General features: G+C 53.6%; 1 protein-coding gene across 1 annotated transcript in view; it reads right to left on the bottom strand.

Moving 5' to 3' along the window:
• Window positions 1-18,203: 18,203 nt before the first annotated feature.
• The window catches only part of TUFT1 (tuftelin 1), a 70,584-nt gene continuing 61,595 nt past the window's right edge, over window positions 18,204-27,192 (bottom strand). The window contains exons 7-12 of the mRNA XM_056118538.1: window positions 25,246-25,374; window positions 24,678-24,772; window positions 23,336-23,441; window positions 21,926-22,009; window positions 20,355-20,455; window positions 18,204-19,770 (exon numbers count right to left, since the gene is read on the bottom strand). Coding sequence (XP_055974513.1) covers window positions 19,707-19,770; window positions 20,355-20,455; window positions 21,926-22,009; window positions 23,336-23,441; window positions 24,678-24,772; window positions 25,246-25,374 — 579 coding nt within the window. The 3' untranslated portion in view covers window positions 18,204-19,706. The remainder of the gene's footprint in view (window positions 19,771-20,354; window positions 20,456-21,925; window positions 22,010-23,335; window positions 23,442-24,677; window positions 24,773-25,245; window positions 25,375-27,192) is intronic.

Below are 27,192 nucleotides of genomic sequence, written 5' to 3'. Positions count from 1 at the left end.
GAAAGAAAGAAAGAAAGAAGGAAGGAAGGAGAAAGAAAGAAAGAAAGAAAGAAAGAAAGAAAGAAAGAAGGGAAGTAGGGAGGGAGGAGAAAGAAAGAAAGAAAGAAAGAAGGAGAAAGAAAGAAAGAAAGAAAGAAAGAAAGAAAGTAGGTAGGTAGGTAGGGAGGGAGGAAGAAAGAAGAAAGAAAGAAAGAAAAAAGAAAGAAAGAAAGAAAGAAAGAAAGAAAGAAAGAAAGAAAGAAGGGAGGGAGGGAGGGAGGGAGGGAGGGAAGAAGAAAGAAAGAAAGAGAGAAAGAAAGAAAGGAAGGAAGGAAGAAAGAAAGGAAGGAAGGAAGGAGGGAGGGAGGGAGGGAGGAAAGGAAGGAAGGAGAAAGAAAGAAAGAAAGAAAGAAGGGAGGAAGGGAGGGAGGGAGGGAGGAAAGGAAGGAAGGAGAAAGAAAGAAAGAAAGAAAGAAAGAGAAAGAAAGAAGGGAGGGAAGGAGGGAGAAAGGAAGGAAGGAAGGAAGGAAGAAAAAGAAGAAATGAAGGAAGGAAGAAGGAAAAAAGGAAGAAAAAAGGAAGGAACAAAAGAGAAAAGAAAGATAAAGAAGGAAGAAACTGGTCCTTCTCTCTCGGGAGAGAGCATAAAAAGACAGGCAGTAACCGTGCCGCGGGACCCCGCACGCGCCAGGCTGTTTCGTTTGGGGCACCCCGAGGGGGGTGGGCGAGAGCCCTCCTCGCCCCAAGGGACCCAGCCCTGGCAGCAGAAACCCTCCAGAACTCAACCGCCGCCCTGCTCAGGGCCGCTCTCCACACACTCGGACTGAGCCTCACCCACAAGTGAACTTTCTCCTGAACCACAAACGCGGCCACATGACTTGTCATACCTCACAGCACTAATATTCCAGAGTAGCACACCATATTTGGTGGGGTTTAAAGTAGAAAGCAATCTTAGAGGGAAATATATTTTCACAGATATATATACATATATATGAAATATATATATATTATATATCGATTTCTCGGGGCAAGGCTCGAACCACTGTAGCACTGTCCTCCCATTGTTCATTGATTTGCTCAAGCGGGCACCATTAACGTCTCCATCGTGAGACTTGTTGTTACTGTGTTTGGCATATCGAATACGTCACGGGGAGCTTGCCAGGCTCTGCCGTGCGGGCGAGATACTCTCGGGAGCTTGCCGGGCTCTCCGAGAGGGACGGAGGAATCGAACCTGGGTCGGCCGCATGCAAGGCAAACGCCCTGTGAGTTTGTTTTGGGGGAGCCACACCCAATGGTGCTCAGGAGTTTCTCCTGACTCTGTGCTCATGGGACCACTCTTGGTGGGCTCAGAGAACCATATAGGATGCCAGGGATTGAACCCAGGTCGAGCGTGTACCATCTCTCTGGTCCTTCTTTTCACACTCCCTTTTTTTGAAGGGGGCTTTGGGGGGAGGCGTCCACTGGCAATGCTCAAGGGTTACTTCTGGCTCTCTACTCAGGAACTACCCTGGCAGTGCTCAAGAGACCATACGGGACACTGGGAATCTACCCAGGTTGGCCAAATCCAGGGGACGCTGTCCCGTCTGTCCCCCTGTCATCGTCTTACCAGACCTTCAGTTCCTCTCCTAAAAGGCTCGAACCTTCTCCCTTTGGGCTGGCTTTACCCAGTGTCTTTACAGTCTTGCCTGCGGCAGAGTCATCTCCCAAGGAGGCCCGACCTTCCCACATCCAGGTTAGCAACACGGCTGGAACAGAGGAATTCCCTTTTAAATAAAACCCAATAAATCATTTTGGTTTCATTTCTTCATCAAACTCATCACTCTGGGGTCCCCTTTCCCGACCACCTCCCTATGTTAGGCTGCAGTTCCTGGACCTCGGAGGTGAGCAGAGAGGAAGCTTTTATAGAATGGAATAAGCTGTTTTCGTTTTTTTGGTTGTTGGAAGGTCAATTTGAGGCCACACCAGGTGTGCTCAGGGGCTATGCGTGGCTCAGGAGTGACTCCTGGCGGTGGTCAGGGAAACATACACAGTGCCTGGGAATATCCAGGGCTAGAGCGATAGCACAGAGGTAGGGCGTTTGCCTTGCATGCGGTTGGTCTGGCCGAGCTGGGTTCGATTCCTCCGCCCCTCTCGGAGAGCCCGGCAAGCTACCGAGAGTATCTCGCCCGTACGGCAGAGCCTGGCAAGCCCCCCGTGACGTATTCGATATGCCAGACATAGTAACAACAAAGTCTCACGATGGGGATGTTACTGGGCCCGCTCGAGCAAATCGATGAACAACGGGAGGACAGTGTCCTGGACCTTATGCAAATCAAAGTTCTTAACCTCTGAGCTATTCAATTCTCTACTTTATTCTAACCAGGAAAACAAAACAGAGCACCCACGCTTGGTGCAGAGTTTGAGCTGAGTATCATGGGTGCTTCCAGAACCAATTCTCTTTTGTTTGTTTGTTTTGTTTTTTGTTTGTTTGTCTCTTTGCTTTTTGGGGACCACACCCAGCAGTGCCCAGGGCTTACTCCTGGCTCTGTGCTCAGGGATCACTCCTGGCAGGTTCGGGGAACCATATGGGGTGCCGGGAATCAAACCCAGGTAAGCCGTGTGCCAAGCAAGCTCCAGAAGTTCTGAACTTTCTCTGGTAAGAGCATGTGGAGTAGAAACAGAGTGACCCGATACTCCTTGAGAAATTATAGGAACGCAGATTTCCAGACTGTCAAGCTGTTGTGTCAGCCCGGGAAAATGCCCCCAGCTCTTCTCAAAGCCCTGTCTCTCGTGGTGTAAGCATCAGGCAGCTTACAACTAGCACAAAAATATATTCCCAATTTATTTTTTCATAAAAAAATTTACTTTCCTAGGGGGCTGGAGCAATAGCACAGCGGGTAGGGCGTTCGCCTTGCACGCGGCCGACCCGGGTTCGATTCCCAGCATCCCATATGATCCCCTGAGCACCGCCAGGGGTGATTCCTGAGCGCAGAGCCAGGAGTGACCCCTGTGCATTGCCGGGTGTGACCCAAAAAGAAAAAAAAATTAACTTTCTTAGAATCCAGTTTTCTTATAGACCTAGCCTTTTCTCTGTATTCTTGGTGCAGATTTAATTTGTAAATTGATCTCTCATCTCAGCTCAACCCTCTGGCGCCCTAAAGAATCAAGGTTAGAACCAGGAAAACTCCGGAAATTAAGCTTGTCTTTTGGCTGGCCTCCAGCGGTCACCTGCGCAGGCGCTCAGGGCTGTACTGTCCTCTTGTGGCTGTGATCGGGAATGCGGCAGAACCTCCTTGTGGCTGGGAAAACCTCCAGTTTTCAGCTTGACTTACTAAAGGGGCTTTGATAGCCTGGTTTATTCTGCCCCCTTTCACCCGGACACACACATACTTACTTATTTCCTTATTTAAATTTTGTGGTTTCGGGAGGGCCCCACTAGGCGGTGCTCAGGGCTCTGCACTCGGGAATCACTTTTTTTTATGTTTTAAATTTGTATTTATTTATTTTTGCTTTTTGGGTCACACCCGGCGATGCTCAGGCGTTACTCCTGGCTCTGCACTCAGGAATTACTCCTGGCGGTGCTCGGGGGACCATATGGGATGCTGGGAATCGAACCCAGGTTGGCTGCATGCAAGGCAAACGCCCTACCCACTGTGCTATGGCTCCAGCCCGGGAATCACTCTTGATCATGCCAGGAGAACATGTGTGGTGCTAGGACTTACAGCCAGGTCAGCCACATGTGCAGCAAGTGCCCTACCCACTGTGCTGCGTCTTCAGCCTGGCACATATAAATTTAGGGCTGAAGAGGATCATAACTGAATCTCCATATGGAAGGAACTTTTCCAGGAGGAGGTGCTGGAGGTGTGGAGAAGGGCCTGCGTGGAACCCAACCTCATTTGAAAGCTAGGAAGCAGAGGGAGAGGAAGTTGCTGTTTGCAATTTATTTCATTTTGTTTGTTTTGAGACCACCACGCTCAGGGGACCGTGCCAGGAAACCAGACCTGGGGCCCCTACATGCTAAGTCCTTTGAGTTATCTTTCCAGCTCTGCACTCTTCCCTTCTGTCAAATCACTACCTCAGTACTAGAGTAATGCATGCACGAAAAATATTTTTAACCGGAGATGCCCAGGAATTACTCCTAGCTCTGCACTCAGGAACTACTTCTGGTGGTGTTCAGGGGTCCCGGGGATCAAACCCAGGGCTGACTGCATGGAAGGACAGTGCCCGGCCTGCTGTGCCTCATCCTGGCTAATTCAACTCTTTTTGTGTGTGTGTGACATTGCTTCTTGGGTCACCCCCAGCAGTGCTCAGAGCTTACTTCTGACTGCACTCAGGGATCACCCGTGATGGATCGCATGCGGTGCCAGGGATTAAACCCAGTTCAGCAGGGTGCAGAGCAAGTGTCTTAGTCTTATACTATCTCTCTAGCCTGGAATGAAATTCTTGATTTCCAATGAAAGTGCGACTCACCGGCATTTGACTCATTTGGGGCGGGGGGTACACCCAGTGATGCTCAAGGGTTACTACGCTTGGCTCTGCACTTGGGAATTTACTCCTGAGTGTTTGGGGACTACATGGGATGCCAGGTTGGCCGCCACACGGCAAACACCCTACCTGCTGTACGATCGCTCTGGCTTATCTACTCTTATGTCAGAAGGCTCCCGGGTGCTCTTCCACACTTCTTGAGGCCAGCTGAGATGAACGAGACCAGGAAAAGCACAGAAGAAAGCCCTCTCCAGCACCGAGAACATGGGTTCCTCCCAGTGAGTCCTGGGGCAGAGTGGCCGTACGGTGGTTAGGACACCCGCCCTGCTCACAGCCGACCCAGGCTCACTCCCAGACAACCTGCGTGGTCTCCCTGAATCCAGGAGTGATCCCTGAACAGAGCCAGAAGTAAGCCCTGAGTGCTGCAGGGTATGGTTCTCAGACAAAAACGATGTGAGGACTAACTGGGCACCTGTGCTCCCTGGTCTTCCCTGGCACATCGACCAGCACTCTCAGCCTTCGTTCCTCCACAGGGAGCCCATCTGGGGATCTGGGCCTCTCCGTCGGAACAAATTTCTTTTCAGATCAAATCTTGTGGGTTTTTTTTTTCACTTTTCAAAACATACTGCCGAGGGGCACCCTGCCTGCTGGCCTGTCTCCCTGCCCACCCCCGTGTAAGCACCCCCCTGCTCCCTTCAGGGACTGAGCATTCACTGTCTCTCTATGATGGATTCAGGGCGCAGACAAGCCAGGGTCCTGGCCAACTTCCCACGTGGGAACTTATTTTATTTTATCTGTTGGTTTTGAAGCCACATCCAGGACTTACTCCTAACTCTGCACTCCGGTATCACTCCTGGTGCAACTCAGGGGACCCTATGAGATGCCAGGGATGGTACTGTGTTGGCACTGAGCATGGCGAATGCCCTCCCCACTGTACCATTGCTCTGACTTTACAAAGGTTAGCTTTTTTTTTGGGGGGGGGGTCATACCCAGTGATGCTCAGCGGTTACTCCTGGCTCTGCACTCAGGAGTTACTCCTGGCAGTGCTCGGGGGACCCTATGGGATGCTGGGAATCGAACCCGGGTCGGCCGCGTGCAAGGCAAACGCCCTACCCGCTGTGCTATCTCTCCAGCCCACGGTTAGCTTTTTTACTGTTCTGTTTTGGTTTGGTTTGGGGGCTACACCCGGCGGTGCTCATGGTTCCTCCTGGCTCTGCGCTCGGGGACCACTCCTGGCAGGGCTCAGGGGACCATATGGGAGGCCGAGGATTGAACCTGAGTCAGCAAGCCTGTGTAAGGCAAGCACAACGTGCCTTGAGACCCCGGGGGGCCTGAAGACTTTTTGTTTGATGAGTCCTTGAAGTCCTCTATGAAGGCTCACCTGAGTCTGAGGCATTATTGGCCTTTTCTGTTACCTGAGCCCGCCAGACTGCGTTTGCTGCTCAAGTCAACTGTAACTGCCCTTTCTTTGAGCTGCACAATCCCACCTGGCAGGACCGTAGTCACCTCACCCATGCTGTAAGCCGACCTGACCTCAGCCCAGGACACAGTAGCCTTTGCGGGTTGGAAGCTTCACAGAAAAGTGCAGGAAGGGCTGGAGAAAGAGCACAGTGGGGAGGGCTCTTTCCTTGCAGACAGCCAACTAAAGTTTGATCCCCAGCATCCCATATGGTCCCCTGAGCACTGCCAGGTATGATTCCTGAGTCCAGAAGCAGGAAAAACCCCTCAGCCTTACTGACTGTGATCCAAAAACTTTTTAAAAAAAATGTTCAGTAGAGAAAACAATAATTTCTTTTCTCTTGACCAGAGATCAGTCAGAATTTTAAAATTTTTTTCTATTTGTTTATCAATGCAAACCACATTGGCTATAAATAATTCCTTTTCTATTTTCTCATCCAGTATTCTCACCAAATTTATTTAGGAAACTTTTTTTGTTTTTGCTTTTTTTTGAGGGGGAGGCGGGGCACACCCAGTGATGCTAGGGGTAAACCCTGGTTCTGCATTCAGGAATCACTCCTGGCAGTGCTTGGTGGACCATATAGGATGCCGGCAAATGCCCTACCCGCTGTACTATCGCTCCGGCCCCTATTTAGGTAACTTTTTTTGTTTTTCAAGTTTTTATTTATGCATTTATTTTTATTGAATCACAGTGATGAACACATTTATAAAATTTCATGATTGGATTTCAGTCGTATAATATGCCAAACACAGTAACAACAAGTCTCATGATGGAGACGTTACTGGGCCCGCTCGAGCAAATCGATGAACAACGGGAGGACCGTGACCGTGACCATGAATGTTCCAACACCCTTTCACCAACAAAAGTTAAACAATGTACTTTTTTTTTGTTTTGCTTTTTGGGTCACACCCAGCGATGCACAGGGGTCACTCCTGGTTCATGCACTCAGGAATTACTCCTGGCGGTGCTCAGGAGACCATATGGGATGCTGGGAATCGAACCCGGGTCAGCTGCGTGCAAGGCAAACGCCCTACCCGCTGTGCGATCACTCCAGCCCCAACCAATGTACTTCTGCTACCACAAATGGTCCCTGTTTCCTCCCTGCCCTCCGCCCCACCCCTCCACCCCGTCCCTCCACCCCGCCCCTCTGCCCACCTGCCACTATGACAGACAGTTTTCTCTCTCTGTGTGTCTTTCTATCTCCCTCTTTCTCTTCTTTTGGGCCTTATGGTTTGCAACACAGATAATGAAAGGTTATCAGGTTATCCTTTTACCTACTTTCAACGCTCAGTTCCTGTCCAAAATGATCATTTATTATCATGTTTATTCCTTCCCTATCCTAACTGCCCCCCACACACTCCTCTGGCAAGTTTCCAACCATCGACCAGTCCTCCTGGCCCCTGCTTACCCTTGCCTTGGATATCTGCCTCATACTATATATATATCCCACAAATGAGTGCAGTCATTCTATATCTGTCCCTCTCTTTCTGACTCATTTCACTCAGCATAATACTCTCCATGTTCATTCACTTATAAGCAAATTTCATGACTTCATTATTACTAATGGCTGCATAGTATTCCATTGCGTAGATGTACCATAGTCTCTTTCTTCAGTCATCCGTTCTCGGTTCTTTTTTTTTTCTCTCTTTGGCTACATCCAGCAGTGCTCAGGGATACTCCTATCTCTACATTCAGGAATTACTCCTGGAGGGATTTGGGGTGCCAGGGATCAAACCTGGGTCACCCACATCCTACTTGCTGAACTATCTCTCTGGCCCCTTCTTCTAGTTTTCCTACAGTTGCTATATTACATAATGTATTTAAGTTACTAAAATGTATTTAAGTATACTGTTAGTTCTCTTTTTGTAATTTTTAACCAGCTATTGGAATGCATTTCTCCCCATTAAAAAGCAATGCTTCCTTCATCCTTTTTAAATGCTTATATATAAAATTGGATTTATTTGTCTAATCTGTAAAACTGATGTGTAAGTAACATGTTTCTTCTTATCTGCCAGCACAAAGACTCCTTACAATTACACTGTCTTCACATTTTTCTTTGCCATCTCCCCTGTTTATTCTTATAATTATTTTTAAGTAAGACCAGATTTTTTTTTCTTTTTGGGTCACACCCGGCGATGTTCAGGGGTTACTCCTGGCTTTGCACTCAGGAATCACTCCTGGCGGTGCTCGGGGGACCATATGGGATGCTGGGAATCGAACCCGGGTCGGCCGCGTGCAAGGAAAATGCCCTCCCCGCTGTGCTATTGCTCCAGCCCCAGTAAGACCAGATTTTATTTGGAGAGTTTTAGGAAGGGAAGGGAAAGGAGGTGATGCGGGTGGGCCCCACGGGTGGCTCATGTGAAAGGAGGTGATGCGGGTGGGCCCCACGGGTGGCTCATGTGAAGTGAGGAGGAGAAAGACGGTCCCTTTCTCCCAATCTGCCTCTGCTACCCAGGACCCAGCGTTACTGGGTTCTTGTCTCGCCTCGCAGAAAGGAATTTCAGGAGTAGACAAGCTGTGAAATTACAGGGTTGTTTTTTTTTTTTTTTTTTTTTTTTGCTTTTTGGGGTCACACCTGGCATTGCACAGGGGTCACTCCTGGCTCTGCACTCAGGAGTTACTCCTGGCGGTGCTCAGGGGACCCTATGGGATGCTGGGAATCGAACCTGGATCGATTGCGTGCAAGGCAAACTCCCTACCCGCTGTGCTATCTCTCCAGCCCCGTAATTACAGTTTTTATTGGAGGTTTTGAAGGAAAGGGGGAGAGAAAGTCGGAGAGAGTGGAGAGTAACATGCTGAAGAGAGAACCCGGACTTCTTCAAGGGCGGAGAGAGAGCCCCAACACACACTCCAGCATTAGACAGAAAAGCATGAAAGTCCACATCTCAAGAGGGGAGATGCGGGCGACACATGTGTTCAGACATCGCATGTGCTTGGCCATATGGGCGCAAGCAGCACATGGGCCCGGGCAGCATATGCGCCTAGATGAATTTTTAAATAAACATTCATATCCGATTCTCCAACTGCCCTGTTGAGATTTTTGCTGTAATTACTTAAAGCCTAAAAATAAATCAAAGAATTCACATCTCGTTTCTGGAGAAATGCTTAGTATGCTGAGTGTGAACTCTGCATGCTGGGGGCCTGGGTTTGATCCCTAGGGTCACGGGGAGAGACCCCGGGCACAGATCTAGAAGAAACTCAAACACTCTATTTGCCCCAAACTGCCCCCTCCAAAACAAAATGTTGACGTCTCTGCAATTTTGGCTTTGCTATTTAGGGAATTTTTTTCTTCATCCACTCATTCTCAACAAAATCTGGTCATTTCCTCTACGTAATATCCCTGATTGGCTGGAGCGATAGCACAGCGGTAGGGCGTTTGCCTTGCGCGCAGCCAGCCCAGCTGAGCCGGGTTCGATTCCTCCGCCCCTCTCGGAGAGCCCGGCAAGCTACCGAGAGTATTCGATATGCCAGACACAGTAACAACAAAGTCTCCAATGGAGACGTTACTGGGCCCGCTCGAGCAAATCGACGATCAACGGGAGGGCCTTTACTTTACTTTACTTATTTTTTTGGCTTTTTGGTTCACACCCGGCGATGTACAGGGGTTACTCCTGGCTTTGCACTCAGGAATCACCCCTGGCAGTGCTTGGGGACCATATGGGGTGCTGGGAATCGAACCCGGGTTGGCCGCATGCAAGACAAACGCCCTATCCGCTGTGCTATTATTCCAGCCCTGATAATTTTTATTTCTTATTATGGATTTTTACATATTTTGTTGTTTTAAAACTGGGAAGATGTGAGGGGAGAGAGTGAGACGTGTATGCTCAAGAGAGAACACAGGTTTCTCCAGAATGGAAATGAGGAAAGAGACAGAGAGACATGCCAGCGAGCTTCATGCTCAAGGCAGAGCACAGCTTGAAGAGCAAACCATTTTATGCTTATTTATTTATTTATTTATTTTTGGCTTTTTAGGTCACACCGGCAATGCACGGGGTTACTCCTGGCTTACGCGCTCAGGAATGACTCCTGGCAGTGCTCGGGGGACCATTTGGGATGCTGGGAATTAAACCCAGGTCAGCCGCATGCAAGGCAACCGCCCTACCCGCTGTGCTGTTGCTCCAGCCCCATTTTATGTTTTTTTTTTAAAAGCTGTTTTCTAGATGGGATGTTATTTATGTAAGGAAACCTGGCACAAAACTTGACCAGGCAGTTCGCTCAAACTGTCAACACATTCTTTACTCTTGCTGCCGATGACATGTGCAGAGTGGAAAGACCAGCCAGCAGCAGGAAGAAGCCCCCGCCCTGTCACAGAGGGTGTGGGGTGGCTGTGCCGGGGTGAGGCCTGGGAAAGCCTGCAGGAGCGCCTGTCCAGCAGGGCACTGCCCAGTGTCACTGCAGGGGGAGAGCTGGTCCCTGCAAACGCAGGGAGCGCTGAGTTTTGGTGTGAAGCCAAGACACGCTGTTTGAGGCAAAGGAGAAGCGGGTCTCAACCTCCACTGGGCTCCAGGCTCTCGTCTTCGGTTACAGAAAAGATTTCCAGAGAAGACAGGGGGGTGGGAAAGTTCTCTTAAGTAAAGAACCAGAGCTGGAGAGATGCTCGGCGGGCCAGAGAGGGTACTTTGCATGCAGAGACGGGTGGGGGAGGGGAGGGTGTGTATTTCAATTGTGTTCCCCAGGTGTGGTCCCCAAACAGAAAACTAAGAGAAAAAAGGACATTCAAGAATGAAGGGGGAGCGGGGCTGGAGTGACAGCACAGCTGGGAGGGCGTTTGCCTTGCACGCGGCCAACCCGGGTTCGATCCCAGCATCCCATATGATCCCCCAAAGCACAGCCAGGAATAATCCCTGAGTGCAGAGCCAGGAGTAACTCCTAGGGATCATCGGGTGTGACCCAAAAAGCACAAAAAAAGTATTAAAAAAAAAAAAGAATGAAGGGGCCTGTGATAGTCCAGTAGGTAAGGCCCTTGCTCTGCACGTGGCTCACCCATAGGTTTGATCCCCTATAGGACCCTCAAAGCTCCATCAGGAGTGACGCCTGACTGGAGAGCCGGGAGGGAGCCCTGAGTACCGCCAGGTCTGGCCCCCAAGCGAACAGAATAGAGGCCTGTGAGGCCAAAGCAGCTACAGAGCCCAGCAGTGTGTTCTGGGGTGCCGTGGGACCCTGATGCCAGAGGGGTCCTTTCCAAGCGGTCTTAGTCCAGGCTTTGTGCAGAAGTGTCACGGGAAAAAACACAGAGGAAAAGACCAAAGCAGCTGACCTGTCCCAGAGGGATCCATTTCGGGATGAGAACTCGGGGGACCTCTTGGGATGAGGGCAGGGAGTCACAGAAATGGCCCAGCCCCACCATCGAGCCTCGGCCAGCTGCAGGTCACATCCTCCCTGCCGTACGGCTCAAGTGCTAGTGGCACCTCCAAATTCCAGCACTGGCAACCCAGTAGCTCTGCAAACTTAATGGGGAAGTGGCATAGGAGTTCGCCAAACTCAGTGCTCGAAAACAACGCAGACAGCCCAACGAGCTCAGAGAACCCTCGCACCGTGATTTTATTATTTTTTGATTTTCTTGCTTTTTTGGGTCACACCTGGCGATGCACAGGGGTTACTCCTGGCTCCACACTCAGGAATAACCGCCGGCAGTGCTCAGGGGACCATATGGGATGCTGGGAATCGAACCCGGGTTGGCCGCATGCAAGGCAAACGCCCTACCCGCTGTGCTATTGCTCCAGACCCCTCGCACCGTGATTTTAATAGCCTCATTGTCAGGTATAACAATGATCACAAATTTACTTCTTTTGATCTATTTGATGGGGCTGGAGCAATAGCACAGCGGTAGGGCGTTTGCCTTGTGTGCAGCCAGCCCGGTCGAGCCGGGTTCGATTCCTCCGCCCCTCTCGGAGAGCCCAGCAAGCTACCGAGAGTATCTCGGCTGCAAGGCAAGGCCTGACAAGCTCCCCGTGACGTATTCGATATGCCAGACACAGTAACAAGAAGTCTCAAAATGGAGACGTTACTGGGCCTGCTTGAGCAAAATCGATGAACAACGGGAGGACAGTGACAGTGACAGTGATCTATTTGATAATTTCATTTGCTATTTTGTTGTAATACGAAGTGGATTTGTTAAGTGGGAGGTTAGGTAGGGGAGGGGACACTGGCGGAGAGAGGTCACATGAGTGGTAGGATTGGAGTTGAAACATTGGATACCTGAGACTGTTTTATGAACAACTTTGTAAATCGCAGTGTGTAAATGACATTGTTTTAAAATAGCGTTAAAAAAAAAAAAACAAAACCTTGAACTCTAGTAATCTGGGATCTTACCAGGGCCTAGTTCTTGCCTTTGAATTATCTGGGGGGATGGGGGTGGCCTTTGGCTTTGAGATCATTTCTTTTTAGATTGTATCTGCCTCTCCAAATATTTCTTGGTTTTATGGATTCTAGAACTGAACTTCAATGCCAAGGGTCCCCCATTCGCTGAATCCAGGCATCACTTTCTTAGCTGTCTCCCTTTCTAATTTCACGCAAGATCTGAGTTCTAGTCTCAGAGCTCTGCCCTCAGATAGAGACTGGTCCTGGAAGACTGAGCCAATGGGGAGTTTCACCTCTTTGGTGACGGCCCTTCTGTTTTCCATCAGTCTCCTTTGTTCTGTTAAACACTCTCCTTCCACCCCTGAGAGGATGAAATCAGTATCTGAGCACGTTTCAAATGCTGAGGAGGAGGGTGGGCTGGGCAGGGCAGGTGCGGGGGACCTATGATGACCAGGCTGATAGAGATGGGTGACTCTCACTATGACAGAAGTGCAAGGCAAAGAGATTTCCCCCAATGTGGGAACATTAGGGTATGTTGACTTAACTGGATATACAGGATAAAGAATGGAAAAAGGACTTTAAATTTTCTAAACACAGGGGTCGGAGAGATAGTACAGTAATAGGGCACTTGTCTTGCACTCAGCTATCTAGGTTTCTGTTTGTTCGGCTTGTTTCTTGGACAACACTCAGCAGTGCTCAGGGCTTCTGCCTGGCTCTGCACTCAGGGATCCCTCCTGGCAGGGCTCAGGTCAACACCCTACCTGTTGTATTATTGCTCCAGCCCTCAATCAACCCAGGTTTGATCCCTAGCAGCCCAGAGGGGCCACCAAACCCTGCCAGAAGTGATCCCTGAGTGGAGCCAGGAGGAAGGTCTGACCACTGCTGGGTGTGGCCAACAGAAGACTAAAAAAAAAAAAAAAAGACTAAGGAAATCAATTCTGTCTGTTAAGATAAAGTGTGAGAGGTTAAAAAAAAAGGCAATTAATTTTGGTTCCCTCAGATTTTAAGATCAAATATCTAAGGAAAGTCTATAAACCAATTGCAAGATAACAGCAAACAAAGATTGGGTCTGCAGAGACAGTACAAAGGTCAAGCTTGTGCCGTGTGTGTGTGTGTGTGTGTGTGTGTGTGTGTGTGTGTGTGTGAGTGTGTGTGTGAGTGTAGCTGACCCCGGTTTGACCCCTGGCACCCCTTAAGACCTGAGCACTTCTAGGTGTGATCCTGAGCACAGAGCCAGGAGAAAGCCCTAAGCACCCCTGGGTGTGGCCCAGTCATACCCCCAAAGAAAACAACACCGATTGGTCTTCATTCCCCACCCTGGCAGAGCACTTCGAAACCCTTGCCAAGGAGTTAGAGCGAAGAACACCTTTTGTTCTATTGAGGTGAGTCAGGGTGGACCCGGGGGGGCTGGTCGATGGAAGACTGGACTGTTCTGTCCCACCCTTCATTCTCCAGGGAAGGGCAAGAGGAGGGGAAGGGAGCTAGTGACTGACTACGCCAACAAGGAAGCTTCAGAGAATCCTGATAGAACAAGGTTCAAAGGCCTGCTGGGTGGGGGACACAGCCACCCCAAGCCCCAGGGTCAGAGTTCTGCCTCTGGAACTCTCCCTCTTCAGCTGTGGCCCTGGTCATACTCACAGTCAGCAGCTGAGTGTGACCCTGTTCTTGAGTTTTGTGATCCGTTCTAGTGAACGAACTGGATGCTGGGTGGGAAGAGAGTTCATGGGCGTCTCTGGCTCTTAGCCAAGTTCAACAGACTTTGTGAGTAGGAAACTTGGAGACATACAATTGGCATCTGAAGGGGGTGGGGTGAGCAGTCTTGTAGGACTGAACCCCGACTTTATCTCCAGAGACTATTACAATTGAGAACTGGGTTAAACTATAATCTGCTCCTCTGGTTCACGTGGGGAGAAATTGTTAGGAATGGGGGAAAATCCCTAGGGTTTGGTAAGAGGAAGTGTCGGTGACAAAACATTCCGTGTAAGGGGCCAGAGTGATGGGACAGCAGGGAGGGCGCCTGCCTTTTCGCATCCAACCTGAGTTTCAGCCCCAGCACCCCATATGGTCCCCAAAGCTCTGTCAGGAGTGATCCCTGAGTGAACAGCCCTGAGCACTGTCAGTTGTGGTCCAAAAACCAAAAGGAAAAAAAAAAGGCCAAAAATCAAAAATGGGGTTTTCCTGAAACCACATGTTATTTCCCAAACATTTTCCAACAGTTACCTAGCAGGCCCGTTCAAACCCAAGCATATAGAGAGGTGAGACAGGTAAGCCCCAACCCTGAAGCTCCGCAACTCATGCAGGCATACGGATTTGGGCCTGGAATGTGTCCCCAGTGAAGACACTGACAGATTAAGTCATGAGGCCTAATGACTTAGATCCTGCGGTCTGAAACTTGGCCACCAACATGTTGTTACAGAAATTAATTATCCTGGTGCCATCCACTCTCAATCCTGCTCATTCCAGAGCCTCTGGAATGAGAAACCCCGGCAGAAAAGGCCACACACGTATTTCTATTCCAAGCAAGTCTCCTGTCAACAGGCAGAGCACTGTTACTCACCTTTCTGGAACATCTTCATCCTTCCCCGTGTGAGAATTTTCCTTAGAGAAAAGGTGTGGGAGGTCAGGCGAGCACTCGAACAGTTAGCTTCTCCAAGCTGGAGTTTCGAGGCCACAGAGCTCAGAATGGGGACAGGGGAGAGAGGAAATCATTTCGCTTGGCAAAGTTGGAATTCTAAATCAAGCATGAGAAAAGAGGTCGAGGGCCCCGAGCTAACACTGCTGGGTCAGAGTCTTCTGGAGACTCAGCCCAGAGCGGTGATGCTGGGCTCCGAGGAATAGGGGAGCCTGGGGGCTAGCAGAGGCCCCCCAAAATAGCAGCACACATCTGAAAACTGATTAAAGAGACTCAGCTCCCCACAACAGGGGAGATGACCCTCCACAGTCAAATTAAGCAGCTTTAAAACCTCTCATGTCACAGCATTTTCCCACAGTTAAATTCTGGAATGTACCCTATGATGGGTTTTTTTTTCTCTTCCCAGTGTGGTTTTTTTTTTCTTTTTTTTTGGGACACACCCAGCAATGCACAGGGATCACTCCTGGCTCTGTGCTAAGGAATTACCCCTGGCAGTGCTCAGGGGACCATATGGGATGCTGGGAATCGAACCCGGGTCGGCTGTGTGCAAGGCAAATGCCCTACCTGCTGTGCTATCGCTCCAGCCACACCTGGTGGTGCTCAGGGCTTACTCCTGGCTCTGTGCACAGACATCACTCCTGACGGTGCTTGGGGGACCATATGTGATGCCGGGGATCAATCTCGGGCTGGCCACGGGCAAGGCAAGAGTCCTCCCCACAGCACCATCGTTCCGGACCCTGGAAGGGTCTTATGAGACCATCGGTGTGTGCTTTTTAGAAACCATGCATAAAACACTCCAAAGCGTCAGTGGTTGGAACTAGCACTTCCTCCAAGTATTTGTGTTCTGTTCAGTGTGAGAGCCTACCCCCAGCACAGTGCTCGAGGTGGATCCCAATGGTGCTTCAGAGACCCTGTGGTACTGGGGAACGACCCCCAGGGTCCCACATGAGGAATCTGCACGAAGCCTGTTGAGCTCTCTTCAGCCCAGGGTTCTTTGTCTTTTTTGGGGGGGAGTAGCCTGGTTCTGTGCTCAAAGGTCACACCTGGAGGTGCCTTTGGAGGACGATATGAGGTGCAGGGGATGGAACCAGGGTGGGCTGCATGCAAGGCAAATGCCTCACCTCCCGCACCATCTCTCTGGCATAGGATTTTCTTTTTCCAAGGGGCTATACCCATGGTGCTGATGCAGGGATGGGCGTCTAGGCCTCTCCCCTGGGCCTATCTGTGGTGTGTGTGTGTGTGTGTGTGTGTGTGTGTGTGTGTGTGTGTGTGTTTGGGGGGGTATCAGAGCCACTCAGTTGTGCTGGAAGAGATGATCTGTTGTACGGAGCCCCAGACTGGGGGTCTTGTGCGTGCCAGGCATGTGGTCACGCTGGAACTACAGCTCTCCGCGCCCCGAGCAGAGGCCGTGTGTGTGCTGCTGTTCAGGGCGGGGCTGGGAGGCCCGGCTGTTGTCTGGGCGGCTCCGAGCCCGGGCTGGCAGTGGTTCCCACGCTGGGCTGCTCCAGGCTTGCAGGAGGCTGTTGATGAGGTTGCCTGTCTGGGCAGTTCTCAACACGCAGCGCCAGAAGACACACAGCTTTCAGGGCAGAGCCCCGCCGAGGCCCGGCTCAGGGCCGGCTGAACCAGCGGCAGGAGCAGGGGCTGGGTCAGGGCAGCGATCAGCCTCGCTCTTCCCCGAGCTGACGAGGCCGCCAGAGCCGGTCCTTGCTCTCCCGAGAGATCCCCCGTTGTCAGGCTGGGTCCGATGCTGGCACACACATGCACACAGAATACCGTAGCCTCCTGATTTTCTCTGGGACACTTTCCCATCTCCAAGAGGAATTTTGGCTCACCCTGCCGTGCTCCGGGCCCAGGGCTCGCAGCCCCTCTCTGTGCTCAGCAACCGGCTCTGACCTCTCTTCGTGGCCCCTTGGGTCACCCCCTTTCTCACCCTCTAAGGAGCAGCAGGATCTCAAGGCAGCCCTGCCGGCGAGCCTGCTGGAGAGGACAGAGCGAAGCCCCTCCAGAAATGCACGATTCCCCAGAACATTCCGAGGCCTGGCTGGGAACTGGTGCAGGAGCAGAGGGGAAGAAAAATCCCAATTTTTTATTCTTTAAATTAAAGGAGAAAGGGGGCTAGGAAGGAAACAAGGTCAGAGATTTGGGGGGACAGCATTTCTAGTTTCTTTGGTGCAAAAAGTATTTCTATCAATTCAGTGATTGCCCCCGCCCCCAGCACCTCCCCACTGAGCCCTGCAGTGAACTGCATTCTGGGCAGAAAGGAAAAAAACAAACTGGACTAATTGAAGAATGCCCAGAAACAATCTCAAGTCCCTCCCTTAAAGGGCCACAGCCAGCACCTGTAACGTGCTCTTCATTCTTGCAAAGGACTCAGAGACACTCACCCCTGGGTGCTGATGCATAAATCTCGAAGCAGTCACAGGGCCTATTGCCTGGACCGGCTCTTCACCGGCTGAGAAGGACAGTGAGAAACGTCCAGAGAGCTCACGAGGTTGCCGGCCCAGGGAGGGTCCACACTGCAGTTAGGGAGACTGAGAGCACAGAGCTAAAGGACACACTCTGGGCCAACGGGACACTTGCCTTGCATGTGTGAGTGTGAGGTCCGAGGTTCTATCCCTGGCACTACAAAAAGAGGGCTACACACACACACACACACACACACACACACACACAATTTGCAGCAATATGGATGCACACAACGGAGTTTCAGAGCAGGGGAGGGGCTGAGTGCTGGGAGCTGCGGCGGGGGGGGGGAGGCTGGTATATTGGCAAGGCAGTGTTCAAGTCAAGTACATGAGAACCCATCATCAACAATATTGTAAATCACAGAACCTCAGTTCACAAATACAAATATAGGGGCTGGAGCACTAGCACAGCGGGTAGGGCGTTTGCCTTGCACACGGCCAACCCAGGTTCGATTCCCAGCATCCCATATGGTCCCCTGAGCACTGCCAGGGGTGATTCCTGAGTGCAGAGCCAGGAGGAACCCTTGTGCGTTGCCAGGTGTGACCCCCCCAAAAAAATACAAATATAAATGGAGGAAGAGGGAGAGGAAGAACATGCAAACCCCCAGGTACTGTGAGTTCTCATGCCGCAGTGCTCAGAGCAGAGACCCCAAACTCAAACACCCCCACTGCAGGAGGCCAGTGACGTGCTTTCATCCTTCCCCGCCAGTGAAGAATCCAGGTCAGGGCCAGGAAGATGGCTTAGGGGGCTGAGTGCAGGTTTAGGGTTCAATCCCCAGCACCACATGGACCCCTCAAAACAACCCCCCCAGGGAAAGCCCTGAGCACACAGCTAGGAGACGTCCTCACACACTGCCAGTGTGCCCCCAAACCAAGGAAGAAGAAGAATAGAGGCCCGGAGTTCAAAGAGGAACACTAACATAATTTATTAAATTTACCACACAAAACTATGTTACAGGGGGAAGTATCAGAACTGAAGGGCCCATGGAGATGATGGGGTCTGAATCATGTTTGACACAGGAGGAAAGAGGATGAACACCACCAGAAACCAGCAGGTACAGCTGCACAGACCCACACAAACACGCGGGCTTAAGGCTTTTGGTCTGCAGCGAGTATGACCCAGAGGCTTAACCTCCATTGGCTGTGCTTGAATTTTTCTCAGATGTATGATCCCTGGATCTCCTTATGCTCCAGGAGACCTGAAGCAAACACGCTGGTGAAGAGTCACTCGGAGATGGGGAAGAGGGAGTTCAGATGCAGTGTGCACGGGGGCGGGAGAGGGGCTCACACCTCCCCTGGGGTCCTGAGCGCCTGCTCCCCCAGACACACCCCGAGACGCCTGCCGTCCAGAGGGGCACACCTGATCCCAAGAGGAAGGCAGAGGAGAGAAGTTGAACGCATGCTGTGCTGGGGACCGGCGCGTCAGCCAGCAGGGAGGGCATCTGCCCTGCACGCAGCCGTCCCAGGTTCAATCCCCGGCATCCCATATGGTTCCCGAGCACCGCCAGGAGGGATCCCTGAGTACAGAGCCAGAGGTAAGCCCTGAGCACTGCTGGGTGTGTCCCCCTATTAAAAAAAAAATCCCACAAATATAAACCACAAAGCATACTGTGCTCGCTCACCATCACGCCCGTCTGCAAACCCAGACCCAGTGTGAGAAGGCTGGAGAAGCCTTGGGATGAGGTGAAATGTGAGATGTCAGCAAGAGTGAAAATAACTTAGCGAAATAAATACACGGAGCGCCCCGGGGAGATACATGTGCCCGGGGAGAACGGGTCAGACAGACCAGCCTGTGCCTGGCGGTGTGGAGTGTGGGCCCGGGGACCCTGAGGGGCCTGGCAGCAGCCGAAGCCCCGCCCCTGTCCATGGTCTGCAGCAGCTCTGGCTAAAAGCAACTCCACGAAGACACATCGGCCACGTCCCCAAAGCCACGGCTGTCCACAGCCCACGAGGTCCTCAGCCTCGGTCAGGTCCCGGCAGGTGGCCCCTTGTCCATCTGCAGAGGCCCAGGTCAGCAGTGGCTTGAAGAGAACAGACCACTGCTTGGAAGTGAGCGCCGTGGCAGGAGCTCCTTTCCTGGAGTGCTCCCATCACCCTGGACATCTGGTCCACCAGCAGTTCCACTTCCGGGCGGAGGGCCTGGCCTAGGGGCTGGGCAGGGCAGCGTCACCAGAGAACAGAAGGTGCCGCAGGAGGAAGGGCCCCGCCCGGCCCCGGCACGGCTCAGCACCGAGGTGTCCAGAGGGCGCGTGTCCTCTCCGGCCCGGCTGCAGTGGACAGGCGTCTGGACAGGCTGGACGCCTCAAGCCCGCTCCGGGGGTGCCACTGCAGGAGGTCGGGAAGAGGCGTCCAGGCGGCGAGTCACAGGCGTCCCACGGCCCAGGCTGAGCGCAGCGGACCCCGCTCACGTCTCCACCACCCGGATCAGCGGCAGCGGCTTCGGGCCGGGGGGCTTCGAGATTCTCACGCTGGAAACCAAGAGGGACCCGCTGGGAACCAAGGCCGGCCCGCACGGCTGTGCCACCCTGAAGCCCCAGCCCCGCACCCCGGGCAGGGCTCTGCGGCGGGAAGGGGAGGGGGCTTGGGAAGTGCCAGGGCTAGGATGCCTGCGTTTTTGTTGGCTGGTTCTGGGGATTTTCTTAGAAATAAATAACTAGGGGGTTGGAGCTACAGTGCAGTGGGTAGGGTACTTGTTTGGACGGCGAACCCTGGTTTGACCCCGGTACCCCAGAGGGTCCCCCGAGTCCCACCAGGAGTGACCCATGAGCCCAGAACCAGGGATAATTCCTGAGCATCACTGGGTGTAGCCCCAAAACAACAAAATTAATAAATACCTCTCCAGAGACGGGTGCCTTTCCCGCCCGGCACACATGACCCGAGGGGTCCCTGACCTCTGGCGGCTACACTTGGGCCCCTCAGGGGTCTGCTCTAAGCCAGTGTGAAAACGAGCGGGGCCTGGACAGGCCGGCTCCGAGGCCACAGGACTCAGCGGGACGTGAGGGCCTGTCCTGGCTGTCCCTCGCAGCTGCCCGCAGCCCGACCCCACGCTCACCTGCCCGTGCTCTCCGTCCTGGCCCGCGTCTGCGTGCTGAAGCCCCCGGGGCTGCTCTGCCTCTCCCTCAGGTGCTCCATGCAGTCATGCAGCTCCAGGTTCTGCAGACAGGAAGGAGTGGCGATAGCCTCTGACCATGGCCGTACTCGAGGCGCTCAGGGGTGTCCCCGTGCCACACGGCCACGGTCACCACTGTTGGTGGCCACCTCGTCCCCAAGGGCGTGGATGCTGTTGTTTCTGTACATCCACTAGGACTACAGCCTGTGTCCAGTTACCTCTGGGCAGCTGGCGATTCACCTGCCCTAAATGACAGCTATTTAAGTATTTGGGGGGTTGCTTTTTTTTTTCTTTTTCTCCCGCTTCGGGTCAAAGAGAGAATACAGTGGGTAAAACACTTTTGGATCTGGGGGTCACACCTGGCAGTGCTCAGGGCTTATTCCTGACTCCTGCGCTTAGGGATCACTCCTGGTGGTGCTCAGGGGACCATCCGTGGTGCTGGGGATCAAACCCAAGTTACCTGCATGCAAGGCATGTGTCCTACCTGCTGTGCGATCACGTCAGCCCCCCCTTTTATTAAAAAAGGGGGCTAAGGTAATTTTATTTCAGCACCTTACTACTAATAATATATAAAACTGGTGACATTGCCATTTTTTCTTATTTAAGAATAATGGATGGGTCATCGCCTCTTTTGCAAACCACAACACCCAATAAGAGAGAGAGAACAGAGGGGAAAGCCCTGCCACAGAGGCAGAGTGGGATGGGGGGGTGGGGGGTGGGAGTGATACTGGGATCCGTGGTGGTGGGAAATGGGCACTGGTGGAGGGATAGGTATTTGATCATTGTATGGTTGAGACCCAAGCACAAAAATGTGTAAGTCTACAACTGTACCTCATGATGTCTCACTAATAAAAATTAAAAAAAAAAAAGAATAATTGGTGGGGCACAGGAGGGAGACTGAGGACTCTGGGGGTGGGAAATGTACACTGGTGAAGGGACGGGTCTTGGGACACTGTGTGACTGAGTACACGAACAACTTTGTAACTGTGTATCTTATGATGATTCAATAAAAAATAAATCAACAACAACAATAAAAAAGAATAATGATAAATGGGCCAGCGTGAGTGGGTAGGATGCTTACCCTGCAGGTGGCCAATCCAGGCTCAATTCTCAGATGCTCCCCTGAGCCTACCCAGAGTGATCCCTGAGTGAAGGGCCAGGAATAAGCCCCTAGCACCACAGGTGTGGCCCCCAAACAAAACAAAACATAAAACAAAACATAAAATTCTTGGGTGGAGAGCGGCCATGAACGGGAAAAGCTGGAGACGCTGGGTCCCCCGGCTGCCTCATCCCTCAGAGTCTGGCTTCTTGTCAGCACCTGGGACCAGCCCGTGAGTCACTGTGTCCTGCAATGAGGCTGGCACTCAGCTCCGGGACTCTGGACGGGTCTCACCAATGTTGGCGACGTGCAAAGGTTCTTGGAAAATCGTTTGCTCCGCGAGTGGCAGAACAGCCGAGCACAGCCAACACCGCAGGGCGTCAGGCCGAGCCAGGGCCCTGCCCCGCACACGCACCTCAGCTTCCAGATACGCAATCTTCTCCTTGAGCTCCTGGATGGTGCTGTCCTTGGACTGGATCACAGCTTTTGAGTTCTGGAGCTGCGAATATGTGGGAGACAGTGGAGCTCACTTTGAGCGACCATCACACACTCATGGGTCTGGGGGTGGGGGCCCCAGGGAGCTGAAAGGCAAGACAAGCGCCTCGCACTCTGACTTGCCGGGCTTTCCTGTGAAAGCCTCGTTTGAGTCATTACGTGTTTCAAGGGATGGTGCTAGGACACCGAAATAATTCCAAATAACGGATGATTAAGTTAAGAGATTCCATTAGTGGGGCTGGAGCAATAGCACAGTGGGGAGGGCGTCGGCCTTGCGTGTGGCTGACCCGGGTTCAATCCCCAGCATCCCATACGGTCCCCTGAGCACAGAGCCAGGAGTAAACCCTGAGCACTGCCAGGTGTGACCCAAAACCAAAATGCGAACATTTAAAAATCCCACCAGATTTAAAGAAACACCAATAAAGTACTGATTCGATAAGAATGTGTTGAGTGTCTGCTCTCAGAAGGGTTCTACTGGACACAGCAGGGGACACCACAATCTTCACCTCACAGGAGTGAGCACAAGTGGTCCGGCAGGGCGAAACACGCCCCCCACCCCCGCGCCCCTCGCCCCTGAAGCCAGCTTGCAAATAGCTCTGCTTGGAGAAGGCAGAAGCCGTCTGTGAGATCCAAAGGTGGGTCACTAGACAGAAATGGGTTTGCCAGGATCCAAGTCCCAGCTTCCTGGCAGTTTCCAGGCCCAAGAGTTCAGCCTTCCCTTCTTTTCCCATAGAAAAGAAGACAGGGGCTGGAGCAACAGCACAGCGGGGAGGGCGTTTGCCTTGCACGCGGCCGACCCGGGTTCGATTCCCAGCATCCCATAGGGTCCCCCGAGCACCGCCAGGGGTGACTCCTGAGTGCAGAGCCAGGAGTAACCCCTGTGCATCGCCGGGTGTGACCCAAACATTTAAAAAAATTAAAAAAAGAGAAAGTTGAATGTTGGGCTGGAGAGATAGCACAGTGGGTAGGGCATTCGCCTTGCACGCGGCCGACCCGGGTTCGAATCCCAGCATCCCATAGGGTCCCCCGAGCACCGCCAGGGGTGACTCCTGAGTGCAGAGCCAGGAGTGACCCCTTTGCAATGCCAGGTGTGACCCCAAAAAGCAAAAAAAAAAAAAAAGAAAAAAAAAAAAGGAAGACAAAACACTTAGAGGTGGGGCAGAAACTCAGGTTCCACCCCACCCACCAAGCACCACCGAAACGCTACACAACGGAGAGGGGCAGCGTCACCGGCCCGGCTCCTGGCCACCCTCCGTGTGTATGGGGCATCGAGGAAGACACACCCAGCGCCCCGGAGAGTGAGGGAACGGCAAGGCCAGCGGCCCGCTACCTGCTCGATCATCTGCCGGACTTTGCGCTGCTGGCTCTTCAGCATGTCGTCAAGCTGGCGGATCTTCTCCCGCAGCCCTGCCACCTCCTTCTCGAGGCCGGCGGCCCTGCGGGGGAGGCCAGAGACTCAGGCCTGGCGAAGACGCTTCCGGGCCCTGCCACAGTCCTGGACCCGGGGTGTTTCCTCAGACACAGTTCTGCCTGAGGAAGCAAGGTGGCGGCAGGACATCCCGAAATATCGAAGTGGGGGGCTGGAGGGGCTTGGGGGATCAGGAAACGTGCAAGCACCCATGGTGGGTGCCGGGGGCCTCGCTGGATCCCCGGGATGGCCCGAGAGGTCCCGAGCACTGTCGGCCTGAGCAGCACCTCATCACAGGGCCCAAGCACTGAAGTGTCTGGGCAGAGCCCAGGACCCTCGGTGCTCTGTGTGGAGAAGCCCTGAGCCAGATCCCCGGAACGGCACCCACCCCGCCCTGCACTGCTGGGCCTCAGCACATGAGCCCAGGAGAGGCCCTTGCCAAGGATGGGAAAGATCCAACTGATACAAGGGAAGTCAAGTGAAACAACCGGTGTTAATTCTGATTTACCATTTCAGAGCTTTCTTAGAGTATGTGTGTGTGGGGCGGGGGACAGGGGGTGCCTGGGACCACACCCAGCAGGGTTCAGGGCTCATGCCTGGCTCTGAGCTCAGGGATCCTGCCTGCTGGGGCCCAGGGGAGTTTAGTGGGTCACAGGGATCGGCCAGGTCCCCAGTGTACGGGACATGCACCCTCTGCTGTTGTCTCTCCAGCCCCTCCATTCCAGATCTTATTGGCCAACGGTGGTGCTGAAGACAGAACTTAGGGCTTCACACACGAGGCATGCACCGAGCCACCGAGCCCATGTCCCCCCGAGATTTCCCTGGCCTGGGTCCCGGCTAAGTGAGAGTCCAGGAGAGAGGGAAGGCCCCGCGCCCTGTGGATGGTGTCTGTCAGGGAACTGAGTGTCTCCAGGAAGCCTTTGTTCTGTTTCACCTCAGAGTGACTGTTCCTTTTTCTCCTGGCTGTGCTTGGGGGACCCTAAGTGGTGCCGGGGATCAAACCTGGGTCAGCCATGTGCCAGTGCCTGGCCTCTGAGGTGGGGTCGAACTGTGCCACCCTCTTGTGCGGAGGGCAACATGTGCTCTTAGCCACCCACCCACGAGAATGCCAGCGGGATGCCGGCCTCGCTGACTCCGTGCCTGTGTGGAAACTGCCCCATGCACGCCGACTCCCAGGACGCACACCCGGGTGCGGTGACTCAGGGCGGCGACGTGGGCCCAGCCCAGCCACCCTCCGTGCAGCCGCGCACGACGGGGCCCTTACTTCTCCCGCTCCGCCTGGCAGCTGGCATCCCTGCTCCGCAGCTCCTCCAGGGACAGCTCCTGATCCCTCAGTTTCGCCAGTAAGGCCTGGTGCTCCTACGGGCCGGGGGAAGGACACTGGGCATAAGGAGGCGGCAGGAGCCGCTGCAACTGTGCGAGGCAGCTGGGGGCTAGGCCAGCTGGTCTGACGGGCACCTGCCCTGGTGCACGGAGCCTCCAGCCTCGCCCACTGCTCTCGGGACCCTGCGAGCAGTGCTCCACACCCGAGTAGCCAGGCCGAGCACTGGGGAACAGCCTCCAAAGCCTCATACAGCCAGCCCAGCCTCCACCCCCACTGCCTCCACACACAGACACACACACACACACACACACAGACACACACAGAGACACAGACACACTCAGAGACACAAACACATGCACACATACAGATGCAGACACACACACGCATGCACACACATGCGCACACACACACACACACACACACACACACACCACGCAAACACTTCTAGTGGCGCTGCTAGTGAGACAGGCGTGTCGGCGCCCCCTCGGGTGGGCCCCGTGTCCCCTACCGTCTCCATGGCCAGCAGGCGCCCCTGCAGCTGCCCGGCGGCCTCCTCCTTCTGCTCCGCCCGGGCCTCGGCGCTCCGCAGGGCCGCGTGGTTCTGCTCCCCTTCTCTCTGGTAGCGGCTCAGGGTGACCTAGAACAGGGGACTGCGTGACGCGGGGCCGTGAGCCGGGCAGCGCCCGGGGGAAGGGAGGGGTGAGGAGAGGCAGGGGCCCAAGGCAGGGGCAGCAGGACCCGAGGTGCCCACCTCCACGCCCCCACCTGATAGGACCCAAGGCTGTGACCTTTGTGCTAATCCAAACCCGATGACCCGGGAGAGCACCCCACGTCCCTCCCCACCTTTGCTCAGCTGGCACTTGGCACGGGGGAAGGCCGCCAAGGACCTGGGGATCGAGCCCCGAAAAGGCCAGCAGCAGTGAGAGTTTGTTTGTTTGTTGGGGCTGTGCCTGATGGGGCTCAAGGCTGTTCCTGCCCAGATATTCTCAGCAGTGCTCAGGGAGTCACATGGGGCCAGGGCTTAAACCTGTGACCCTGGCCTGCAAAGCGTGCACTCCGGCCCGGGGTCCCCGGCCTGCCCCTACCGTCACCTGTAATGCAGGGATGAGACTCAGAAGCACCTCCCAGCAGGAGCAGTTTAGCGTGAAAAGTGAGAGAGAAAGCTGCCTCCCCGCCCCCCAGGCGTTCTGCCAGTGACTCCTCAGTCCGGCTCAGAGACCTGAGGAGTCTCTACATCCGGGTGAGGGGCCTCCCTGGGCTCGACCAAGGAGGACACACAGTGCCCACCCTATTTATCTATTTTTGGGTTACACCCAGCAATGCTTGGGGCTGACTCCTGGCTCTGCACTCAGGGATCACTCCTCATAGTGCTTGGGGGACCCTCTGGGGTGCCAGGCATGAAACCTGGATCAGCCACGTGCAAGGCAAGTGCCCTCCTTGCTGACATGTCTCTCCAGCCCCACGGCCCCCGCCTTCCTGCAGCAGGCTGGACTCTGCTCACTGTGTGCAGGTCTGAGGCTACGGACATCACACCGGACCAGCCGAGGCCTACGCACCAGGAAAAGTGCCAGAGCTCAGCCCTGTGCAAAACCCAGAAACTCCCCCGACCACCATCACCACTGAAACAAAACAAAAACAAAAACAAAAACTAACCCAACCAGTGATGGGAACTGATCACAGCAAACCTCCAATTGACGCAGCCAAGGCTCAGCCCCGGGCGAATGGCCTAGTGTCAGAGCCCCCCTGCCCATTCATTGCAATCCCCCTCAGCTGCCTCTGCGGATTCCCCGATCACCTGTTAAAGCAGCAGCTGGTGACCTCTCAACAGCCCAGCCAGCCTTGGGAAAATACATCGTCAGCAGCCAGTCTGTCCAGCTCCTCCCAAAGCCAGAGCCAGGGAGGAGAAAGGCCAGCAGGGGAGGAGGGGTGGTGGCCGCACCCCAGCCCTGTCCACAGGCAGCTTGCTGCCAATCCCCTCCTGACAGCAGGCTGGGAACTCAGCCTGGGGGACAGACTGTTTCCACGGGAACGGACGGTCTTTCTCTCGCTAACCCCAAGCTTAGAAAAACAACGCAGAGTCATATCCACTGGGAGTGCTGCAAAAGGCCCGCACCCCACATCTGCCCGGGACAGGGCAGCCCCCAGGCAGGACGCAAAAGGCCAGGCGCCTGGTCTCTGTGTGTAAATACTGCACCCGGCATAGCTTTGACAGACCATGGACCACCATCAAATCCCAAAGGAAAAAGGTCACTTCACTGCCAAACGGACAGCTAAGCCAGTTCCACCCAGAAGGAACATCTCGTCACAGGAGGCTGCCAGCCCACCTTAGCCTGGAAGAGCTGGGGGTTGGTGCCCCCCGGGCTTGAGGGCAGCCCCTTCTGCAACACCAGCAAGTGAGCACAGCGGCAGGAGCCTGCAAGACACAGGCTGGTCTGGCATGGCCACACCTGTCAGT

This window comes from Sorex fumeus, unplaced genomic scaffold (assembly GCF_029834395.1).
Source record: "Sorex fumeus unplaced genomic scaffold, SorFum_2.1 ptg000001l, whole genome shotgun sequence".
In the NCBI taxonomy this organism is placed as follows: domain Eukaryota; kingdom Metazoa; phylum Chordata; class Mammalia; order Eulipotyphla; family Soricidae; genus Sorex; species Sorex fumeus.
This window is presented reverse-complemented; position numbering and strand designations above follow the sequence as displayed.